This window comes from Nicotiana attenuata, unplaced genomic scaffold (assembly GCF_001879085.1).
Source record: "Nicotiana attenuata strain UT unplaced genomic scaffold, NIATTr2, whole genome shotgun sequence".
Taxonomy (NCBI): domain Eukaryota; kingdom Viridiplantae; phylum Streptophyta; class Magnoliopsida; order Solanales; family Solanaceae; genus Nicotiana; species Nicotiana attenuata.
Genome location: NW_017670565.1, coordinates 373,945 through 398,746, shown reverse-complemented (window position 1 = coordinate 398,746; position 24,802 = coordinate 373,945). Strand labels below are relative to the sequence as shown.

The 24,802-nt window shown below is 34.3% G+C and overlaps 3 protein-coding genes across 9 annotated transcripts; 2 read left to right on the top strand and 1 right to left on the bottom strand.

Moving 5' to 3' along the window:
• Positions 1-1,340: 1,340 nt before the first annotated feature.
• On the bottom strand, positions 1,341-10,845 carry LOC109241035 (bet1-like protein At4g14600). Of its 7 annotated transcripts, none has more exons than XR_002070175.1 (12): positions 10,540-10,845; positions 10,256-10,309; positions 9,910-10,032; positions 7,912-7,968; positions 4,884-5,026; positions 4,683-4,802; positions 3,627-3,725; positions 2,871-3,072; positions 2,634-2,694; positions 2,438-2,522; positions 2,222-2,341; positions 1,341-2,133 (listed from the first exon to the last, which is right to left on the bottom strand). XR_002070175.1 is itself a non-coding variant. In XM_019407742.1 (5 exons), the coding sequence occupies exons 2-5, from the start codon at positions 10,277-10,279 to the stop codon at positions 7,035-7,037; spliced, it is 384 nt and encodes a 127-aa protein (XP_019263287.1). In that variant the 5' UTR covers positions 10,280-10,309; positions 10,540-10,845; the 3' UTR covers positions 6,933-7,034. The 7 variants fall into 7 exon arrangements, 2 of the variants coding, with proteins under 2 accessions (XP_019263287.1, XP_019263289.1); XR_002070174.1 differs by having other exon boundaries at positions 2,871-3,007; XR_002070176.1 differs by lacking the exons at positions 2,222-2,341; positions 2,438-2,522; positions 2,634-2,694; positions 2,871-3,072; positions 3,627-3,725.
• LOC109241031 lies at positions 1,726-2,446 on the top strand. Its single transcript, XM_019407739.1, has 2 exons — positions 1,726-2,347; positions 2,412-2,446. Exons 1-2 carry the CDS (start codon positions 1,726-1,728, stop codon positions 2,444-2,446), a joined length of 657 nt encoding a protein of 218 aa, XP_019263284.1.
• LOC109241030 lies at positions 2,443-2,980 on the top strand. The gene is made up of 2 exons (XM_019407738.1): positions 2,443-2,532; positions 2,724-2,980. Exons 1-2 carry the CDS (start codon positions 2,466-2,468, stop codon positions 2,978-2,980), a joined length of 324 nt encoding a protein of 107 aa, XP_019263283.1. The 5' UTR covers positions 2,443-2,465.
• Positions 10,846-24,802: the final 13,957 nt, after the last annotated feature.

Genomic DNA, 24,802 nt, shown 5'->3' with positions numbered 1-24,802 from the left:
TAGCTGATTGTAAATAGCTAATAAGCTTGAAGTGCTGGAAAATATTTTTAAGTTCTGAAACTAATTTTTAAATAAGCATTTACGTGTTTGGATAGACGTGCTGAAACTGATCATAAGCAGTTGATGTGTGGTAGAAAAGTGTTGATAAGCTATTCTTTTATTAAATGACTAAAATACCCTTAGAACTTTACAGAAGATTATAAATTAAAAATTCTTTGTAAAGAAAAGGATGAATAACGAATATAGTATGAAGAGAAAGTTAGAGTTTATTTTGGGAAAAATATTTTGTGAATTCAAATATATTATTAAAGATAAACTAGTAAAAGCCTTGGTCAAACTAAAAGTGTTTATAAGCTGAAAAGCTATAAGTTGAGGGTGACCAACTTATGACTTATTACTGATTTTAGCTTATAAACACTTTGGGTATTTAACAAACGCGTAGATAAGCCAAAAGGTGCTTATAAGCCAGTTTGACCAGCTTATAAATTTAGCCAAACACCCTCTAAGATCTTGAGCTTTTATATAGAAGGAAAAAAAATAGAATAGCTTATATGTTCAAAGTGCAAGAAAATTATTAGTAGTAAGTTGTGCTCATTTCCTATTTAAGAGTTTTGGAGGATATATATTTCAATAATATTTATTCTCCTTTTCAATAGAAGTGTTTGACAAAAATATCATTCCCTTTCTCACATTTCACGACATTCTTATTCACTTTCTTATTTTCATAAGATTAAATATATAAGAACTTTATGTTAGTTATTCTATTTTAATATACGTAGATTGAGATATGTCTCTTTTTCAAATCTAAACACTTAGCCACTGAAACTAATATTTATGTAGAATTTTCATTAAAAAAAATACTATAAGTAATTGATTTTAAATACAAAAACTGGATGTGTAGCTAAATCATATTATAGGGATATGTAGTATAATCTACCCCTTATACTAGTGATTTTTTGATCTCAAATTAATAAATTTTCTCTTACAAAACTGAATGCCCTTGGTAAGGCCAAAACTCGGCCAGTTTGGAAAAGACTCAAAATTAGTGTAAGTGTTTATTTTCATGATTGCACATTTAATCTCAAGTAAAGCTCCGATTGTTATATTCCTCTCTGCAGAGTTGCAATGTGACAATAAAATTTTTTTGGTTAATTCAACATTAATAACCATTTTCCTCTTTAGACACCAAAAACCAGCCAAATCATTTTCTTTATTAGTACTCCAAGAATCTTGACAAGGGCCATGGAAGGCGGATTCCTAAGTATAAAATAATTTGTTAGCTGTGAAGAATTTAATGCAAGGTTGACGAAACTAGAAATAAGTACCAAAAACAATGAAGCTAACGCGAAACATGGCTCCATTTCTGAATTAAAGTATTCACCGAGCATATATCCGTAACTAGTTATAGTATAGATTAACTTCCAATCTCGAGACTGGTTTGCTCCTAAAAGCCAGAGAAATAGTCTTATGTTGCTTCTCTTTGCCAGTTAAAAAGATTCATATCGAGCAAAACTCATGAAAATGGAGCATCATCTGAAGTTGTGCACTCGGAGCAAGAACAAATTTTTAACCACAAAATTCATCAGCATCTTCTTTTTCACCTTGTTTCTTTTTGTCATCCTTTTCCATATCCAGTATTCATATCCTTTTGATTTCTTTTTATCAGCAAGGTCTCAAAGATGTGCTTTTCGTTCCCAAGAGAATTACTCTGATGTCAAGGAAACCATGACGGCAAAGCTCAAAGACTCTGTCACTTTCCTTCCCCTTCAGGACCTTAGATTTAGAGAAACAGCCACAACTGGCCACACATGGTTTATGAGCTCTTTGAACGATACACACGAGGAAAATGAAGCAGAACACTTGTATTTCCCTTCCAAAGCATCCAAAGGACGGCTTCTTTGCTTTAAGGGACGGGATACTAAGGATGGCACAAAGAATTCATATGCTTTGGCATGGCGAGAAAGTCTTCCCGACTCTGCTATTCTATTGGAAGGCTTAACATTCGTATCCTACACATATTACGACCACCATAATCTATGGCATGGATTATCTGCAGTGGCTCCTTTTGTGAGATGGTCAATGAAAAATAAGTGTTTGAAGCCAGCAAGATGGGTGTTATTCCACTGGGGAGAACTGAGATTAAGAATGGGGTCATGGGTTCAACAACTTATGCAAGCTAATTTCGGTAAAGTTAAGGTGGAAGGATTTGATAGAGATGTACCTTACTGTTTTGAGAAAGCCGTTGTCATGAGGCATGAGACAAGTCAAATGGGGCAGGAGAATAAGCTGAAGGTATTCGACTTGTTGCGCTGCAAGGCTAGGAGTTACTGTGGCATTAATCCTGCAGGCAAGGGTAGAGAGATTAATGAAAATGGGTTTTCAATTATAAGACTTACTCTGCTAATGAGAAGAGGTTCACGCTCGTTCAAGAATGCACCTGCTGTAACTGACATATTTGCAAAGGAATGTGCAAGAGTGAAAGGCTGCATTCTGCAAGTAGTTCAGTCAGACGATCTATCTTTCTGCGACCAGGTACACATTTTTCCCTTGCTTCCGTCAGTATTCAGTAATTACCCCACAAAATATCAATGGAGCAATAGTAATTCACAGTGAAATATACAACTAAAGCTTACCAAGCAACTAATACCAACGAGCTATTCACATTACCCTACTTGCAGTAGTTCCAGGCAATCACTGAAATTAACACAAATGTCCTTTATCAGGTGAAAGTGCTCACCAACACCGATATTGTTGCGTCTCCATGTGGAGCACAGTTAACGAATATGCTCTTCATGGACCGCGAGAGCAGCGTGATGGAATTCTATCCAAAAGGATGGTTAGAGTATGCTGGCTCAGGCCAATATGCTTACCACTGGATGGCAAATCAATCAGGGATGAAACATCAGGGTGCATGGTGGGATCCAATGGGAAAGGAGTGTCCATCCCCCAAAGATCGTCTGCAGTGCTTTCTTTTTCATAAAGATGGCATGGTCGGACACAACGAGACCTATTTTACAGAATGGGTTAGAAGAGTCATCGATCATGTTAGGCTAATCAAGCTGGAGCAAGCTTCTGCAAATCAAGCAAACGAGCAACAATATGATTCAAAAGCATGTATATGCTAGCCTACTGTTGAAGTATCAACAGCACCATTAACAGTAGACTTTGTAAGAGTTAGAATCAAATGTGCAAACTGATTTGCTAGAAATCATTATTTGCAAACAAGCTCCTGTTTTAACAAATGAAATATCGAGCATCCTCCATTGCAAAATAATCACTTTTTTCCTAGGTAAGCACACAGTAATCATTGTCATATAGCAAGTATCACAAAGAAAATAAAAGTGAAAAAGAAAAAGCAACCCTCAGTGATTCTACAAATTAGGAAAGTTTACGTAAGACTAATATTCAGAGTTCTACAGTTGCAACTTTGCTTCCCCCGATCACTAAAAATCAACCACTGCACTCTGCTTAGCTTTTGTATGGTGCATTTTGTGTGTTTCTCTCATTTTTATCAAAACGTACACCAGGAAATAGCAAAACAGCACAGAAAGATAGGATTGCTCTTATCTTCGTGAAAATTTGGGCAACAAGTAGATCACAAAAAAGCAATATATTGGAAAACGTACCACATGCATCATATGGTTTGATCCTTCCAGGATGATGCTCCTGCTCAACTGTCTCGTGTTGTTCTTCACCCCTGCTTGAGCTTTGATCTATGTAATTTGCTGTGACATTAGGAAAGTATAAATGCTTAAGGAAATAGGAAAGTCATGTAACTTACTAGTAAGAATGCTTCAATATTCAATAAAATAAGCCTACATCATGAGAATTTCATATAGACCGACCAATCAACATGTTTATAAACTTTGCCACACTAACTCTAGAAAAGCTTACTCGTTCTAATGCTTGAAGCAATCTAAATTTCTGGAGGTTCACTAGAAGGGATAACTCTTAGAAGTACATCATTCGAATTTAAATCGGTTGAATATATACAGTTTGTTGACCAATATCCCCACACACTTCAACAACATAGGAAAAGAAAAAAAAATGCAATCAAGTTTAGGCTTATAATAGTCAGTTGATGGAGACATGGAGACATGGAGATCTAAACAAGGATGTATCATTCAACGCACTAGAGAAGCCATAAGAAAAGCATAGAGCAACAAAGGCATTCAGGCAAGTTGGCAGGGTAGTACCTAAGGAAGGCAAAAGATTTACATTAACAATTGCAATTAAAGAGGGGGAGAGAGCAAAAGAAAAAAGAGGGGAGCGAGGAACTAAATGCAGGTTAGCAATTGCAAATTTTTTCCTCATCAATAAGATTAAATATATTTCTTTTCCCCTTTCTCCTAAGTTCTTGGCTGGTATTAGATTGTTATCCAGCAGTAGGAAAATAAACACCAAAAAAGCTATAGCATAAACGCCAAAAAGCACTAAATTCTTAGATCACGTTAGATTGTTATCCAGCATTAAGAGAATAAAAAACAAAAAAGCTCAATCAAATACAGTAGTTCTTTTTTCCCTTTCTCCTGAGTTCATGGCTCATGTTAGATTGTTATCCAGCATTAGGAAAATAAACACCAAAATAGCTCTGAGATTAAGAATGGGATCGTGGATCCAATAACATATGCAAGCAAATTTTGGTGAAGTCAAGGTGGAAGGATTTGATAGAGGAGATGTACCTTACTGTTTTGAGAAAGCCATTGTCACGAGGCATGATCTCGGCCAAATGAAGCAAGACAGTATGCTAAAGGTGTTTGACCTGATGTGCGGCAAGGCTAGGAATTACAGTGGCCTTAATCCTGCAGGCAAAAATTGAGAGATGAATGAAAGAGGATTTTCAATTATAAGACTTACACTGCTGATAGAGAAGAGGTTCCTACTCGTTCAAGAATACGACTGCTGTGACTGATATATTTGCAGAGGAATGTGCAAGGGTAGAAGGATGCGCTCTCAGTGTAGTTCAGTCAGAAGATTTATCTTTCGGCGACCAGGTAAATATGCTCCCCTTTCTATCGTCAGTACTCTGTAATTGCTCTAGATGAAGCAATAGTACTTTACAGAATAAAATATACAACTAAAGCTTACCAAGAAACTTTCATCTAAGATTCACATTTCCCTGCTTAGAAACTTCAGTAGCATGCAGGTAATCACTAAAATAATGTCAATATCCTTTATCAGGTGAAAGTGCTGACAACACTAACATTGTGGTGTCTCCACATGAAGCACAATTAACTAATATGCTCTTCATGGACCATGAAAGCAATGTAATGGAATTCTTCCTGAAGGGTTGGTTAGAGAATGCTGGCGCAGGTTAATATGCGAATCACTGGATGACGAATCAATCAACCTCAAGGTGCATGGTGGAATCCAATAGGGGAGGAGTGTCCATCCCCACAAGATCATCTGTAATGGTTTCATTTTCATAAAGATGGCATGGTTGGACACAACGAAACCTATTTTGCAGAATAAGCTAGAAGAGTCCTTGATCAAGTTAGGCTAAGCAAGGTGGAGCAAGCCTCTGCTCATCAAGCAAACAAGCAACAAAACGATTCAAAAGCATGCGTATGCTAGCCTTCTGTTAAAGTATTGAATAGCACAAAGGGTAGACATTATAAGAGTTAAAAATCAAATGAATACACTATTTTACCGGACATCATCATCTGCAAAACAGGCTCTGTTGTTAAAACAAATGAACTATAAAGCATCCTCCATTGACAATAATCAACTTTTTTCTAGGATAAGCACACAATGATCATTGCCATATAGCAAGTATTACAAAGAAAAATAAAAGTCAAAACGAAAAACTAACAACAATCCTCGGTGCTTCTAAAGATTAGAAAACTTTACATAAGATTAATATATGGAATTTCTACAGTTGTACCCTTGCTGCCAGCAATCACTAAAAATCAGACCACTGCTTAGCATTTGTATGATGCCTTGAATAAATTGTGTGTTTCTCTCATCTTCATCAACACTTGCACTAGGAAACAAGAAAATAGCGCAAAAGATTGCCCTTATCTCCGTGAAAATTTGGACAGCAATTATATCACAACAACAACAACAACGACCCAGTAAAATCCCACCAGTGGGGTCTGGGGAGGGTAGAGTGTACGGAGACCTTACCCCTACCCCGGAGAGGGTAGAGAGGCTGTTTCCGGGAGCTCATAGACACTAGATCCGTAACAACAAAAACCCAAAATAATATCAGCAACGTGAGAGATAACAAATAAATGAAAAAGCAGTAAGACAAATATTATGCAAAAGTGCGAAACATAACATAGCTAGCAGTGCTAGACAAAACACTATCATACTCGCCGGAACAAACAGGGAAACAGGGACAAAGAGGAAAACCGCTCGACTACCACTTAACCTACAACCCTAATGCTCGACCTCAACACATTCCTATCAAGAGCCATGTCCTTGGAAATCTGGAGTCGCGCCATGTCCTGTCTGATCACCTCGCCCAATACTTCTTAGGCTGCCCTCTACCTCTTCTCATACCTGCCAAAGCCAACCGCTCACACCTCCTAACCGGGGCATCTAGGCTTCTCCTCTGCACGTGTCCGAACCATCTAGCCGCGCCTCCCGCATCTTGTCGTCCACCGGAGCCACGCCCACCCTCTCCCGGATATGTTCATTCCTAATCTTATCCAGCCTAGTGTGCCCACACATCCATCTCAACATCCTCATTTCTGCTACTTTCATCTTCTGGATATGTGAATTCTTGACTGGCCAACACTCCGCCCCATAAAACATGGCCGGTCTAACCACCGGTCTATAGAACTTCCCTTTGAGTTTCGGCGGCACGTTCTTGTCTTACAAGACTCCAGACGCTAACCTCCATTTCATCCACCCCGTTCCAATACGGTGCGTAACATCCCCGTCGATCTCCTCATCTCCCTAGATAATTGACCCTAAGTACTTAAAACTTTCTCTCTTGAGGATGACCTGAGAGTCAGGCCTGACTTCCACATCCGCGTCCCCCGCCACGTGGCTGAACTTACATTCCACATATTCTGTCTTAGTCCTACTCAACTTGAAACCTTTAGACTCCAGGGCCTGCCTCCATACAGTCTCCCATCAACGCCGCCTCGCGTCTCATCAATCAGAACTATATCATCGGCGAACAACATACACCATGGCACCTCACCTTGTATATGGTGTGTCATATTGTTCTTTACCCCTACTTGAGCCTTGATCAATGTCATTTGCTGTGATAATGGGAGAAGTGTAACTTTTTAAGAAAATGGAAAGGTTATGTAACTTGCAAGAATGATTCCATAATCAATAAAAGAAGCATACATAATGAGAATCTCAGATAGACTGACCAGTCAACATATTCATAAACGATGCCACAGTAACACTGTAAAACTTCTAATGGCTTGCAGCAATCTAAAGTTGCAGCGGTTTACTAGACGGTATAACTCTGAGAAATACATCATTCAGAATTACAATCAGTTGAATTTATACAGTTTGCAGTCCAATATCCCAGCACATATTACCCTCAAGAACAAAGAAAAAAAGAGAAAAATGGAATCAAGTTTGGGCTTATCATTAGATCTAACAAAGATGTGTCTTTCAAAGTAGTAGAAAACCTATAAGAAAAGCATAGAGCAACAAAAGTCATTCAGGCAGGTTGGCATGGAGTACCTAAGGCAAACGAAGGCTATGAGTACACTGTCATTTTCAAAAATATTTAAAGTAATAACAATTACAATTCCTAGCAATTATAGAAGGAGAGAAAGAGAGTTAGATTGTTATCCAGCCTTCGGAACATAAACACCAAACAAGCTCCAATATACAAAAACTTAATTGTTAAGGTATATAAATATATGGGTAAGTGACTAAAAAGGACTTAAAGAATATCAACTATGCTCGGAAGAGAAGGAGAACGAGTTCATGGCATACCAGTTGGTTAATAAAATCATTCTGAAACTTTGCTTCAGACTCAATTTCTTGTGCTACCTGCAGCATAAAAAGTACTAGCAAAGGGTAAGTAGTAATAAAAAACTGAAACCCTGACAAAGATGAGATAACAAGTACGGCCAACAAATGAGATATTGGGAAAAGATGACCTATACGGAACATATAGTATAAAAATATTCCGGGACTCCTACAACAGGACTTGCACCCAAGCAATGTTCAATTAGAAATACAAAATCTTAGTGTTGTTTGAAAGTTCGGTCTAAGACATTTCAACTAACACATCTATGTAGCAGATGCATACGGAGGTCAACAACCAGTGCCAGTGCTAGATACCAAAAAAGAGGAGAGTAGGAGGTAGAGAGATGATGTCTTTGTTCTACTGCCGAAATATGTGATTGACAATCAGATGATTAATTTTCTTACCTTCTTCAAATAAGATCAAGTCAAGAAGTGATCGTGCATTCGTTCGGAATACCTAAATATCGGGGCAGCAACAGTTAGGCACACATTGGATCCAACTTAAACTGGACACAGAGAAGGATCAAGGCACTAGTCATATTTTTTGGTACCATTTGCAGCTTTTCGATATTAGTGTGGTTCCAGGCATCAATGTACTCATTAGATAGCTATGAGATCAAAAAGACTAGATTGGCAGTCGACTATGAATCAAAGCAGAGGTGGAAGATATAACCTCAGTGCTGGGCCCAAATTCAGAAATCGATATTAATGGGCCAAGTTGATTTAGACCAGAAAAGGAGGGATTAATGCTTAAGATTCATGGTTTCATCTTATGGAGCCACAGACAGGATATAGAATGATAACCACTCTTTGTGCCAGTCGTGAATGAACTATATGGATCTCTCTTTGAGCCAGTCGTGAATGAACTATATGGATAACATGACACTGATCCACCAATTTTCAGATTTCACTAGGACGGATTTACAACCTAGATATAAGCGGTAATGTCTCTTTAGCATCTACCTCAAGGACCAGTTGAAGTATGTCAGCATGATAGAACATCAATATAGGCCCATACCAAAAATGGAGGTAAACATAACTAACCACTGAAACAAGGAGTCATGGGCTTCAAAGCCGTTTAAATTTTATTGTGAAACACAACCTTTCTTCAAGATCGGTGACTAGTACTAAGTTAGTACTTTCTCCACAGTCCATACACAGTCAAACTTCATGTGTTTTTAATCTAACAACTCATTCCATCCAACAAGAATATCCTACACAATGTGCTATTATGCAAAGTATATCTCGCGGGGGGGGGGGGGGACCAGAATATCTTTACCAATGAAAATGTAAAGCCAAAGAGTGAATTAAAATCTTTTTCATAATACTGGTGTTTGGAACAACTTGTGTGCACCTCAAACTATTCAATCGACTACCTGCTACCTCCAAACGGTACAAGTATCTGGTGACTCTATCCACCAAGGCTTAGGCACATGAGAATAAATCACCAAAAGTTTTTTGTTTCTGATGGATTAGAACCTGGCCTACAATATTGCATCCACTTTATTTACCACTAAGCGACAACCTTGGATTAATTAACATTTTTCTTTATCCAGTACGGTACGACAAAATAAAGGTAAAACATTATATCGACGTTTCCATTGCCAAGGTGATATCTTAAATTAAAGGATAGAGAGTAACATTCTTGAATACAACCTTGTTTGGTTTAGTTGAATGCCGAAATAGTACTGTCATTATACTTCCGTTTGTTCATGGGAGAGACTTCAACTATCTTCAAGAAGCGTCTCTATGCCTAACAAGTTTCAAAGTTGTTTTCTAAGAAATATTGTTATCAGTTTCCCAATGCAGCACATCACCTTATTTAAAATGGATCCATGACATAACATCACCAAATTTGACATGTACATCTTAAAGACGCCACCGGTTCTGAAAAAAGATATTCTCCAAGAAAAATACAAAACAAAAATTCAAAGCCAAAGACAAGGTGATAGGAAAGCATACATTTCTGAGCTGTTTTACTTGTTTGCGGAGACCTGTAATCTCGTCATCTAGGTCCCCATGCATCGGATCAATACGCAACTGTAGTTCATCTGAACACCTACTTGCCTCGTACCCAATCCATCTCTGATCAATTAAACAAAATAAAAGAAAAACTCAATTTCTCAAAAATAAACCGAAGAAATGCAAAAAGTGTATTTCTGTTAATATTCTCCTAATTAGGTTATGCTTTTGGTAATTCTTTTGTTACAGAACACTTCTCTATCACAATTCAAATTGTACAAGCAAGTAGACCAAAATGAATTGTAATTTAAAAAGATGATAATTTATTTGTTATTTTGGTATATACCTGGATATGAGAGCTAGAAGCCATTGAAAGAAAAACTGAAGGAACCTCGAAATCCTAGATGTAAGAAAAACTTGAAAGTATCAATAAAAAGGATGATGAATTTTAACACGTTGAATAATTGTTTTGTGCTGCCAAAGATCGTTCAGTCTTTGTAATTTTTTTGAAATAAAAGTAGAATTTGTGTTCAGTTAAGGAAGGTAGGTATGAGTTAGGGTAGGGGTGGGCATTCACCGTATTCGATAACTTAAACTAAAGGTAAGAAGCATAGTACAGCGTACACATACTGAATTTCAATCATTGAAGTTTGCATAGTCAGATTCCAAGCATAGCCATAGTTTGATCCGCTAACCCAAATTCCCCGGTTAATGGCACAAATGCAACTTCTAGTAATGGAAAATGTAACTTTTATTAACAAACATATATATATATCAGAAGCCCTGATAATGGCACAAGTGCAACTTCTACTACTGATGGAATGAAGACATTGAAGGATGAACTGTGAAGACTTGAAGGATGAAGAGTGCGCATTGCGGCTGAGAAAAGTTCCGAGAAAACAAGAATGAACTGAAGGTGTGAAATCCTAAATAGTAATTTTGTTTTCCCCTTTTCTTAGAGTTCACAACTTCACCTTAGACAAAATAGTAATTTGCGTATTTCAATAATATTTAGAAATAATTATTTAATTAATTCTCCTATAATTTAGGATAGCTATTTAATTATTCTCCTATTATTAACAGTCTAGTCTAGGAAAGTTAATAAAAGTTTGCCTAATTTTTTCATATTCGTTCAACTCCCTACGTACGTTAGAGTAGTTAATAGCTTTAATATTTTGGAGACTTTTTTGTAGTTAAAAAAATTCACCCTAGCCTAAATTTTCTCCCCTATTTTGGAGTACTAAATGTGTTTATTTGGTAGTTAATACCTATTAGGTTTAGGCGATCTTTTTGGTTAAATTTTTTTGCCTTAAATCGCACACACCATTTTCTTTTTGGTTAGGAGTCTTTATTATTTCGTAAAATTCACATGTGTCCTAATCTCAATATGTAAGTATCTATATCTATATCTATATTCATATTAAAAGCACGAAGGCCCTTAGCGAAATGTCGTTCGCCTTTTTTGCCCTTTAAAAATAGATTTCACAGTAGGCAAAATAGTAATTTAATTATACTAATAATTAAGACTTTAAAATCAACTAAAATCTTGCATATTAAATAATTACCTTTTTTGAAGAAAGAATTACAAGTAAATACACATGACTTCACATCATAACAAAAAATGGCCCATATTTTTAAGTTTTACCCTACCTAGCCCATATTGTAATATTTTGAAAGCATTGATAAATTCAAAATCTGTGCTCTCGTAATCATTGCTTCTAAAAGCTATGGAGTTAAATATGTATTCTCACAACCATTGCTTTCACTCTCTCTTCTTCTCACATCTTCTACATATGCTTCAAGGAGCCGAGTATTTTCTGCTTCTCCCCTTGTGTCACCTGGTTGCAATGTAAGAAAATTGAAAAATAAAAATCTACCATTGAAGGACATTCAAAGCTTTGCTTTCGAAAATATGATTTTTTGGTTATTATTAGTTGTTTGGATTGGGTGTTGTTCCAATTGATTGCAAATATCAAAAGGAGTTCATGGTTTTAATTTGAAGTGATTTGGAGTAGATTTGAGCAAGATTTGAGTTAAATTTCAGAAAAGACGCAAGGAAGAAGACGAAGTCAGTTTTTTGTATAATTTTGTATAATCTTGTATAATAGTGTATATGAGTGTATAAACACATCTTATACACTATTATACACTTTTATACACCTTTATACAAACGTCTGTAGACGAACTTCTTCCATGATTTTCAGTTGCAATTCTTGTTCAAAACCAGTCAAAATCTCTATTAAATGACTTCAAATTTTATATACAACCTCCTAATACTATTTCTAACAAGTTTAAATAATACCCACTCCAAAATTCTCACGAAATCAAATTTGGAATTTTAACCCACATATTTAAGCTTGTTAAAAATCTAATTTTCACTACCCAAGTGGATTTGGTTTGTTGAACTAATATTGAGTCACAATTACTAATTCGAAAGTTAACTTAAAAGCTTGAGCAATCTTTTTTAAAAATTAAATAGTAATTTCGAGAACCTATTGGAGTTGAATTTTGAGTATTAGCCTATTATTTTTGGGCTATTTGATTGTAAATTGAAATATGGTCTATAAAATTGAAAAGTAAGGAGCCCAGTTGTTCTTATGTGAAATTTTCCCTTTTTTGAACTACTATGTAGGAAATTTAAATATTTTGAACTTAAACATCAACTAAAATTTTACCTTATAGAGTTATAAGATAAACATAGTAATTAAGTAATATATAAAGCCTAACCTAAAAATTTCCGAAAACCTATACTTTATTTATGGTGTGAAATATAAATAAAGAGCCGAAAGAATATTATTTATTACGTACTCATTTCACACAAAAGTTTACATAAAACTTTTGATCTAACTTATTCTTAGTTATCGTGGATTCATGGTAACGATACTCCAAAAATAAAGGAAGAAAAATTATACAGAAACTATAATAAACAAGATCAATGTCAACTTTAATATTGAGTGTATTAACAATAAAAGTATTTTCATCTGTTACTCATTATAAATGTATTATCTATTATTCCTTCTAATCTTTTAATGAATATTTTTTCATGTGGTTTTGAATACCTCTCTTATTTTTACTTATTTTACTTTAAATTCTTTGACTTTTATATTGTGTTTCTCAGCTTTATTTAATAATCTAAGCTTTATATTAATATTTATTATTTTAAAAAACTTATATGTTTGATATTAACTTTTATTTTATAACGGAAACATATTTTAATGATTTTATTATGTAATTTTAAAACAATTGTGCTAGAGATTAAAAGTTTTAAATCAACTAAATTTTGTAAATTTAATCCTTCTTTGGATTATATAAGTTCTATCTTAAATATCTTGTATAATATTAGTGGGTACTCCTTCGATTTTTCTAAACTCAAAACCCAATTTTTGAGATAATGCGGGAGAAATATATGGAAAAATTTTGAAAATATAAACATACAACTCGCTATAATTGAAAAACAAGGTAAAATACTTTTAACTTAATCGTTTGAAAAATGATGATACAATTATTTTTAAATATTTAAAACTTTTATATCAACTAAATTTTGATCATTAAATATCTATTTATTTGGATTATGGAGGAAATTCTAATATTTAAAACTTTAAATAAACTAAGATTTTACCTTAAACAGCTTAACTCATGTCCTTATTTGAATTATGTAACATAATAATATTTTTCATGTTATTTTTTCTAATATTAGAACTTCAAAATTACTAAAATTATATTTATTTATTTTTTGTATGATATTTGAAAAATACACTCAGTAATTCAAATTTTATTGATCATAGAATTAAAATTAATTAATTTTATATAATTTAATTATCTTAATAATAATAAAAAAATTATAGAGAAAGACTTTTTGTGAAATTATGTTTCATTGATTGTAAACCTTCGTTTCCATTGCTGTTATAAATTTCCAGCAATGGCGTACAGAGAGAACTTAAATCAAACCACGTGCAAAAACTACTAAAATTGGAGCAGAGAGAACCTAATCAAATCACGTACAAAAATTACTGAAATTCGGATATTAGGAAAACATAATAAAAACCCTAATTTGACCTTTCAACAGATTAGGAAGGAGAGGACAGAGAGCTTCAATTCGAGTTGTACCTTTTGTGACGAGATTCAGCGACAAGCACACTTCAAAAGTAATTGCTGAAATTCACATTACACAAATTAAAATCGCACAGATATCAAACTAAGAGGAATTAGAATCGAATATCAACTACTTTCGCAATGTCAATCCCGAAAAAAATTACTTAAATCAATGATAATTCAAATAACTGGACATTAAAGAGAGAAAGAGAACTTGCCATTTCAGAAGAGAGAAAGAATTTCTCTGAACCCTAAATCGTTAGAACCAAGGAGAGTTTTGAGAAAGATGAGCGCCTTTTTTAGGGCTTTTTTTATCAAGCTTAAAAGAAGAGACTGAAAAAAAAAAAAAGGGAAGGTCAAAATAATGAAGGAAATATTGTGATTGTTAGCGCCTTTTTTTTAACTAGCGGAGGTTCTAGACGCCGCAAATTAAATTTTAGAGCTGAGGTTAATAAGACTCCGGTAATTAGATCCAATTTGGGGGGATTCTTTAGAACCCCCGTGATAAAACCTCCACAAATAAATTGTTTTTTTGTAGTGTAGATATAACTTAGCCCATACTCTTCAACTCAACTTCAAATTCTAAAAAGTACTATCGAATGAAACTTAATAATTGCACATAAGATATACAAAGTTTAATAATATGTATATAATTTTTTTAAAGTTTTATATTATTGATATATGGTACACGCGCGAAGCGCGTACCCTGAGACTAGTACTTATTAAAACTTATATTCGAGTATAAAATAATAACTTTAAATTTTTGAGATTGATCCTATATATACCTAACTCAATAAAGGAAGAAATTGTACCCTATAAAATTTCTCAATCATCATTTAATATATTCGAATTAAACTTACTTCAAATTCTATATATTCAACTTTTCAGTTTTAGCAAGAATACATAGCTTTTGAAGATCTAAGAGCTTTCAAAAAAAAATTTAAAAGTTATTTTCAAGTTCATTTTAATAGACGGGATCCAATATTTTTCCTTTCTTGCGAGCAAAATATATGTTGTTATATTTTTTTAATCAATAAAAACATATATATATATCAGCTATTATAAAAACACGAAGCCTCAGAGCGAAATATTAATAAATCCTCTTACCCTTAAAAACAAATTTCACATAGGATAACATTGACATTTAATTATTTTTCCTAAAAATTAAAATTTTGAAATCAATTATAATATTATGATAAAATTATTAACTTAATTGTCTATTTTTATTGATTACTACATAACGAATTAGGGGCGAATCCAGAGTACAAAGATCGGGTTCACCGGAACCCAGTAACTTTTATTTATACCTTGTATATGTACTAAGAAATTCATTAAATATCGATAAATATCACATTGTGAACCCATAAACTATTGTATATTAAGTTGAGATTATTGTAGGAACCCATTAACTTTAAATCCTGAATCCGCCTATGTAACGAATCATAATATACATGGATATTAAGACAAAAGCAATATTCGTAAGTTATTCTAATTTCAAATTTGTAATAAATTTTGTTGTATACGTTAACTTAATTTGTTACTTAAATAAATATTATTAGAAAAGGTCATGAATAAATGAATAAAACTCTTTTTATGTGTGTCAATTTCATTATCAATATTTATCATTTTCAAGAACTCAAACTTTTACTTAATATTATTTTTGTGACTAAAACCATGTTTGAATGTTATTTATATATTTTTTTAAAAATAATTCTCATCGATATAGGTTACACGCGCAACGTGCGTACCCTGAGACTAGTATATTTATATACTTAAGGGTGAGGTCAAAATTTTATAAATTCTTACTGGGTTATTGGTTAACCCATTAATAATAGAGATTTTTACATTCCTATACACTATATGAAACTATACTACTTAAGTTTTACTATAATTTCATATTATATACACAATTACCATTTATGTACATTTTAAGGGAATTAATGATAATAATTAGTGTCCAAAAATTACTCTAACGTATCTTCCACTCCCCACCACATTTTTCTCTCCACATCCCACGCCCCCTCCCCCACGTATCCTGCACAACAGAGCAGCAATTCCACCATTGACAACCATTAAAAAGCTTTGAAGCATTGAATTCGAATTTGGGTTTTCAAAAAATATTATTTGTTTGAATTGGGTGTTGTTGCAAAGAATGAGGAATTCTCTCTATGTCTCTCTCTACATCTCAATCCCTAATTTCAGTAATGTAAAGCAAAGGAAAAGAGAGCAGCAATTTTACCATTGACAGCCATTAAAAAGCTTTGAAGCTTTGAATTCGAATTTGGATTTTCAAAAACAATTATTTGTTTGCATTGGGTGTTGTTGCAAATAATTGGAAATATGATTTGGAGTTTATATCTCAGTTTTGAGGGTATTTTGGTGAAGATTAGACTTGATTTTTGTTGAATTTCAGAGTGAATCTCGAAGAAGAAGAAGAAGAAGAAGAAGACGTGATATACATTATATTTACGAAATTGTAGTAAAATTATAGAAAAATTGTGTGTGTGTGTGTGTGTGTGTGTATATATATATATATATATATATATAAATTAATTATTGTATGAAAGTTGAACAATATTGTATAAAAATTATATTTAAGTTGTATGATATTGTAGTTGTATATAACTGAAAAGAAATAATGTATGAAAATTGTAGATAAGTTGTATAATATATAATTAGTTGTATGAAATTTATTTTTACTTTGTATAAATTAGATACAAAATATACAAAAGACATATTGTATAAATTTTGTATTTAAGTTGTATGTTATTGTAGTTGCATTTAACTAGGTAGAAATAATGTGTGAAAGTTGTAGATAAATTGTATAATATATAATTAGTTGTATGAAATTTATTTTTACTATGTATAAATTAGATACAAAATATACAAAAGACATATTGTATAAATTTTGTTTAAAGTTTATATTTTTGGTACTTTACTATTACGTGATGATTGAATTTTTAGTCCCTCTGAATTAAGTTTGGGCAGTTTATGCCTCCCTCTGAATTAAGGAATGCTTTAGTCGTCCACCGATTATCTTCTTAAGATGGTCTCTCAACCCAATCGCATTTTTGTCCAGGTTTGCTAATTAGTAAACTTTTTTGCTTTTGATGGGACTAAAGAACACCATTCATTTCTATCAAAATTCAGACTTTTTTTATTGGTGCTCAATTATCTGTATATAAAATTATTAATTCACCAGTTTATGCATCCAGCTTGGATTTCAGGAACAATTTTGATAGATTGATGAAAGTGAAATCAGCGGTGGATCCAACGAATTTCTTTAGAAATGTACAGAGTATTCCTGTCACCAAATCATATGCTTTGATTTTGGAGAGAAGAGGGAGGGGGAGGAGAGAAAAAAGGAAAATGGTGTAACTAAATCCCTTGATGAAGACACAAATAATGGTTTAAGAGCCTTTTAAGGTGAATTGTATATATTTTGTAAACAAAACTTGTTTATGCCAGGTAATTAACTAAACATGAACATTTAGGGTAATAAAGTTTCTAATAGTGTATAAGAATGAAAAAATCCTTAATAAAATTGGGCAAACCGAGGCCCGAACCGATAATCTAATAGTAAAAAAATACTAAATCTTTATCGAACCGTTAACCCAATAACTCGATATGAATAACCCAATAAGCTTTTTTCGGTTTGGGTTATCGATTTTACCCGATATATGTCCAGCCCTAGTTAGGGGTAAGATACTAAGATGGCGTCGTTGAAGTGCACATTCACCGTCCGATTACGCAATCCGACGGTGACACCCAACCACCAACTTGCCAAGTAATGGACGCTAGGTAAACAAACCCCCCCCCCCCCCCAACCAAATGACATTTGGCAGCTAAAATATTGAGTTGCTTTATTTGTCTAACCAATAATTTGGCCACATAGGATGTAGCTGTGTGAATGTGGTTGACCGTTGACATTTTAAATTTTAAGAAATTACACATATCTGATTTTTGAGTGTAATTCTTATGCGAGTATACTTAACCCCTAACCTTTTGGGTTTAAGAATAATTATCATTTCACATCTTGAATGGGATAATAAAACTCTTTAATCTTAAATCAACACTCCAATTAGTTTATGTTATTGCATGTATTTTCAAACAAAACCACTTGCATAACACGACAATACGATTGAGATAAATTTATCATTTAGCTTAACTGACAACATCGTAGGTCAAGTCAAGTCTCAGTGACTTTGATGCATCATGAAATTAAAAAGACTCCTAAGATTTTGTAGATGAAGTTTGCTCGCTTCTCAACCATTTCACCCTCTATAGCTAGGTAGTTAGACACACATAATTTACTATAAATAAAAGCTAGTTAAGGTTATCTCCCAATGCAACAGGGATTGGATATCCAAACGACACTCAGCTATACACACTTTCGCTATTTTTCGCACTAGTGTTATATCATATCAGTTTTACTTAACTCCTTTCGTTCTCTTTTATGTTACTCCCTCCGTCTTAAATTATTTAATGTGGTTTCTAACAATGTCTAAAAGACTTTTTGGGAATCGTCCCCGGGCAGGACACTATCAAAACGCCCCGACGCTCACGTATAGGGCTTAGTTCTGTGAGGCTTATGCCCCAAGTGCCCGACTGTACGCCCGAAACACGCCTAACGCTCAACACTCGGGGTTCGCCTAACAGTTCCTAGTGCAAATTATGTGTCTAATTATCCAATTAGCACTGTTGAACATCAAATTCTTTAATACACGAATGATTAAAGTTTTATTCATCTATAAAAATATGAAAATTACGATTAACTCCAAATAATGAGTCATAATGTTACATATTTACTAATTGAGAATATCATGCGGGTGAATATCATTTGAAAAGTCAAAATTTACATCTTCACTTACTATAGGTCTTCGTATCTTAGTTCTATGTCTCTCAAAATTATCGAACTTCTATTATTTTGCTCTTTGAAAGCAATTTTATATTTACTCATAAGGAGTAATATTTTAAATTATAGTTTTGTTAGAATTTAATGATTATTAACTTTTAGAGAGGTAAACTTTGTAATTTGATAATATTTTCAAAAATATTATGATTATTTAATCGTTTGAAATTTAGACGTTTAGTTGATTTTTATCTCATAGTAACATTAACACTATTTCATATTTATGTTTATAAAAGATGCTAGACATTTTATCTTTATGAGTTTTTTAATCCCTTATAATTTTCTTAAACTTTTAATGTATTTTATATACTTTTTTTTGTGATTATTTTGCTATTTTACTAATTTAAAAATTTAAAGATTCATGGGGCTTACGCCGTATGTCTCGGGGCTTATGCCTTGCCCCACGTTAAGTAAAACGCTTCGCCTCATGCACTCGCCTTTTAAAACACTGGTTTCTAAAATTAGTTGTCTGAAATTATTTGTCATTTTAGAAGTTCAAGACTAAATTAATTATCTTTTTCCTATTCTACCTTTAATATTAATTTTTCTTGAAGACTACAAATAGCGAGTAAATATTAAATGAAGAAAAATTATATCTTAAGACATAAATAAGGGTAAATCAGTCAAAAACCTCTCATATTTAATATTTTCTTAAGAGACGTGTAAAAAATAAACACGATAGATAATTCGAGACAGAGGGAGTACGATGCATCATATATGTACTAGACATTAGGGGACGCTCAACTAAATAGGATCATTATTATTTTCTCTTATAACTTTTTGTCTATTATATATTGTATTTCATTTAGTTTGTTTATTTAATTTTACACTGAATTTATTCCATTTTACGTACTTAAGTTAATGGAGTAGTCATTTTTCCTGATTGATAGACTTTTAGCATTGACGATATCATGTAAATTGGAAAGAATAAAGTATATTATCAAACCTTTTGCCTTTTCGCTGGTATAGATCAAACGTTTTTTACAAATGTATACTAGGTTATTCATCTCGAAGAAAAAAATCATTGTAGACAGTTCATCTTTTAAGATAAAACATCAGTTTTAATTTCTCGTATTATTTTCTTCTTTTTGTTTATTTTGAAGTGAAAAATATTTAATGCTTTTTACAAGGATTTGTGCTTTATTACGGCAAGACATTATTGTTTTGGAGCATGATTTCATGCACCTCCTGAAGCAGTCAATTGCAAAATTGACGAGCGCAAACATAATACGAAATTAATGCTCGCTAGTCAAAGATAATATAGTTATGATTATTGTCTTCACAGGTATTAGATTTAAACAATGCTCTAGTAATTTCTAGTTTTACTGCTATATATTCAGGATCATCAAAACTTGATTGGATTGATTATAAACTACAATTATTTACTAAAGTAAAGCAATTGACAATTGACTGCAAAGAACTAGTGATTAGCAAAGTTGGTTTCTTATCAATGTGAGGAATAAGGGTCGTGACATGATAGGTGCAATGTAGCGGGATTTAACTCTAGTTTACTTCACTATAATGTTCCAATAATTCTCACGAATTCACTGGATGATTAGTTCAAACATATAGCCAAGACTCCTCTCTCGATTAAATCTTAACTCTACGAGGTGAACTAATATAAGCACTGTGAAAATGTGCAAGCATGCATTAATAGATTAGTCTTCTGGAAAACGTCTTCGAATATTCTCCTAACTTGATTTAATCAACAATTCAACAAGCTCTTTTGATTACTTAAGAGAATCACTGAATTAAACGAAATAAAATAATGCAAAGATAATCACCAATATATTCCTCCTTCGATTAAACATACCGGTGAATAAAGTTGTAATAATTCAAAACTCTATAAGCGAATTCATGAAAAGAACAAAAGTTAAAATCCGCAAATATTTACCAAAACACCATATCCGTCAAACCCTAAGGTAAACTACGCCATAATCATGGAAGAAGTCGTCACAATTATAATTAAAGAGTAAGGAAGCATCAATCTAACGTTACAATCCAAACTCCTGTATTGAATTGATGGAAAGATGATGAAATCCTGTGTCTTGTAGCCTCCGATGCTCTCCCAAAGCTTCCAAGGTCAAAAGTTCTCAAAATTTTGTGTTTTTGATGTATTTATACCATGTAGGAATAGACCCGATCAAAACTATCCTTTCCAAGCCGAAGTGGAAAAAGTTGGAAGAGAAAATACAGTACCGCGATGCATCGGGCGGCGTACCATGCGTCGTATTAGTGGAAAAGTTCAGAGGCCTATTTTTTCCACTCTGCAGGAATTTTGCACTAGTGCTGGTGCCCCGCTACGCATGGCGCGACGCGGTAGTGTAATTTTTTCAGAGTAATTTTTTTCTCACTTTTGACATCCAAACTTGTTCCTCGACCCCCGAACATGATCCCGACTTAAGTTTTTGAGTTTTTATTCAGACTTCAAAGCTCCAACTTTTTCAAATTAGCTCCAAGTTATCTTAATATCTCGAAATCATTTCCTGTAAGGCATAAAATACGTAATAAGCGCAAATCACCATTAATTAAGTTCAACCACAAGTAAAATACAGTGATTAGAGTGCAAACTATGACTATAATACGGGTTTCTAGCCTACCATCCGTACCCCACACTTAAACCAGTGCTCGTCCTCGAGCAATCAAACTACACTTCACATAGAGACGGCCTTCTTATCAGACAACTTCCCTAACACATCATGCCAAGAATAATTAAAGCAAACCAAGCACCCTATCATAACATCCTAGCCTCAAAACTCGATTCAAAAGCACCACGTATTCCAGAACCTACTCACTTACTCTAACTCAGAGGTCAAAGACTTTACCTATCCTTCGCAAATCATGTGCCCTCAAATTAAATTAGAGAGTAGTTCCACACACAATAAAATTCAAGAACAATTAGGAGCTCAAGATAGAAAGAATTCGCGCACTCTCGGAATTAAAATTCATGTGTCACAGAAGAAGTACCATAGTCTTGCCCGTAGTGTAATACTCTACTAATTGAGCTCATCCAGTCAAGGATCAAGTAGGACTTTACTTGGTTGTAATATAGGTTGCTGGACGGGTATGATACATTTGGATATACTGAGTACACCTCCCTGAGCACTTTAATACATATACATTAACACATTTTAAAACCCCACACTTATCAGTTTTACTCTCTCCAAGTTTCTCCTTTAGGGCCCCCCTTTCTCCTTCCATCTTGAAGATCAGCCTTTCTTCCCCCACTCTGAGCATGAGCTGCCTTTCCTGAATATCCAGAATTGCTCTGTCCGTAGCTAAGAAAGGTCTTCCTAAAATCAGAGCGACCTCCATATTCTCCTCCTTGTTCACCACAATAAAGTCTACAGGGAACACAAACTCGTCCACCCGAACTAGCACATCTTTCACTATTCCTTCAGGTATGATTGTGGTTTGATCCGCCAGCTGCAAAAACACATGTATCAACCTGATTTCATGGTAAAACTCCCTGGATCTCCATATTTTTGAGGGAGCTTGTTTTGCAAAATGGAACTACAATGCTTTGTGAGCCCGACAACTGATATATCTTCCACTTTTCGCTTTTTTGATAATATCTCATTTAAAATTTTAGCATAAGCTAGCATCTGTGAGAGCACCTCTATGAAAGGTATATTCACATGCACCTGATTGAGCACTTCTAGAAAGCGTCTGAATTGTTTGTCCACCTCTTCTCTTCTTCTGCGGGAAAGGTAGAGCAGACATGTATTTTCTCTCCTCAGTCTCCTCATTCATTGAAATTCCATCTTCCATCTTCTTCTGAGCTCTAGTCTTCCCCTTCTTATTCATACCATCATCCACCCTTACTACACCTTTTTGATTGTTGCTATTTTTCTACTCCTCCACAATCTCCATATGTCCTTCAATTAGCTCATCCTTTTGCTTTGATATAGGATCCTCCAATTCGTGCCCACTCCTCAAGACACAGCATTCATCTTCTTTTTTGGATTTCTCTCAGTATCAGTTGGGAGAGTTCCTGGAACCCTCTTAGACAATAGATTAGCTAGTTGTCCCACTTGTCTTTCCAAGTTTCGAATGGTTGTGCCATGTTGATTATAGGCTATAATTACGTATTTTAATCGCTTATTACGCTCTAATTTACTGCACTTTAATTGAGGTTGAACTTTAATTGCTAGTGTTTTGCACTAAATGTGTGTTTTATGCCTTGTTGGAGTGATTCCGAACTATGCAGATGTTATGGAATGAATTCAAGTTATTCTGAAGCTTTGAAGTCTGAGTAAAAGCCCAAGGATTAATTTGGGATCGTGTTCGCGGATCAAATGGATGATAGTGCACTTTAAGAACGAAACGAAGAATCGAGCAGGCATACTGCACATTGTCCAGTAAAATGCACATAACTTTTCACTCAGAAATCCGTCTGGTCTCCATAATATATCACTGGAAAGCTATTTAAAAGGGCTACAACTTTCACGTTTTATATTTTTCTAAATTTCCACAGCCGCGCCGCATGGGTCCCCGCGACTGTGTAAATTGATGCTGCCCTCAAATTGATTTTGCGCTCAAATTGCATGCTCTCTAAAGTTCCCCACAAGCACACCGCGTGGCGTGCCCCATGCGGTGCGCCTGTGCAAATTTTACAGAGCTAGAGTCCTATTTCGCACAGGAAAAGGTGTTTCGTCTGGGCCCGACCCTACTTGGTATAAGTACATGTAAAAATGCTATTTTGAAGACTTTTGACACACTTTGGACCTAAGGAGGCCAGAACACATTAGGAGCAAGGCGGAAAATTCTTCTATGAGTTTTTCACCTCCTTCTTCCTATTTCCATTATTGGTTATGAATTCTAGTATTGTAGTTATGCATACTATTATGAATAGCTAATTTGTTATCTAGAGTTCTGATAGAACCTTTTGTAGGAAAACTTCTTGTTATGTTTTTATATAATAGAGCCGTTGGATTTCTCTACTTGTTCAACTACGTGTTTGTTGCTGTTGATTGAATGGCCATCAATTGAATGTGTCTATTTAGTGTGTATTGCTTGAGAGAGGGAATATATTTAGGTAGTTGTTGAACAACATCACTCCTAACGTATGTGAGAGATCAATACAGAGGGTTTAAAGGCAGAACTAGAGATAACAAAACCTTGATGCGATTGTAGTGAGAGGTGAATTAGTGCCAGCTAACGTAGTTCGAGAGAATATATCTAGTAAAATGTGGTAGTTGCTCAAGAGAGAATTACGACACCAGAAGTACTCAAGGTCGGTAGAGAATACTTAGGCAAAATTGTAGAAGACGTAGCGGGAAGGATTCCGACAATTGGGGAAATCATAACTCTATACCTCCTAATCTTTTATCCAACACTTAGTATCCCTATTTTTTAATTTACTTTTTAATTTGTTAGTTAATTAGTTAGGCACAAAAATCTTAATATTATAACTTAGGAATTGTTGAGCTTGTCTTCCGAGTGACATTGAACAGTTATAGTGAAACCTTAGTTCTCTGTGTGATTCGACTTCGGACTTTTAGACCAGATTATATTTGCAGCAACCGCTTATCCTTTTTAGGACTAGAGTTGGGCGTGATCACATGTTCTCTGATAGCTGTGCCATGGGTTTAAAGCCTCTCATCTGTCTTAATATTAAAGGCCTTCATCAGATTAGTCTGTGGAGGCTGATATTTCTCCCTCTGCTGATTTTGAAAACCTGGAGCTCCCGGTCCCTTGGGTCTGGAGTTATTTTGCTGCCATGAGTTTGCACTACCACCTGGTGAACTCCAAGAGAAACTTAGGTGCCTCTATCCCATGGAGTTAAAATTGTTGCCACTTTGGTAGTTACCTCGGCCAAAGCTCCCCACAACATTTACTAATTCAGCTGAAGCTTGACACTCATGTGTAGGGTGTCTCATTCCACAA

Excerpts from the sequence above, each read along its gene's own strand:
- LOC109241035 (XM_019407742.1), bottom strand. The coding sequence starts at position 10,279 with ATGGCTTCTAGCTCTCATATCCAG. Across the intron at positions 7,969-9,909 it reads AAGTAAAACAGCTCAGAAAT|GTAGCACAAGAAATTGAGTC; the intron begins GTATGCTTTCCT and ends TTTATGCTGCAG. Across the intron at positions 7,215-7,911 it reads ATGATTTTATTAACCAACTG|CAAATGACATTGATCAAGGC; the intron begins GTATGCCATGAA and ends CCATTATCACAG.
- LOC109241031 (XM_019407739.1), top strand. The coding sequence starts at position 1,726 with ATGACGGCAAAGCTCAAAGACTCTGTCACTTTCCTTCCCCTTCAGGAC. Across the intron at positions 2,348-2,411 it reads CTGTGGCATTAATCCTGCAG|AGGTTCACGCTCGTTCAAGA; the intron begins GCAAGGGTAGAG and ends GCTAATGAGAAG.
- LOC109241030 (XM_019407738.1), top strand. The coding sequence starts at position 2,466 with ATGTGCAAGAGTGAAAGGCTGCATTCTGCAAGTAGTTCAGTCAGACGA. Across the intron at positions 2,533-2,723 it reads ATCTATCTTTCTGCGACCAG|GTGAAAGTGCTCACCAACAC; the intron begins GTACACATTTTT and ends GTCCTTTATCAG.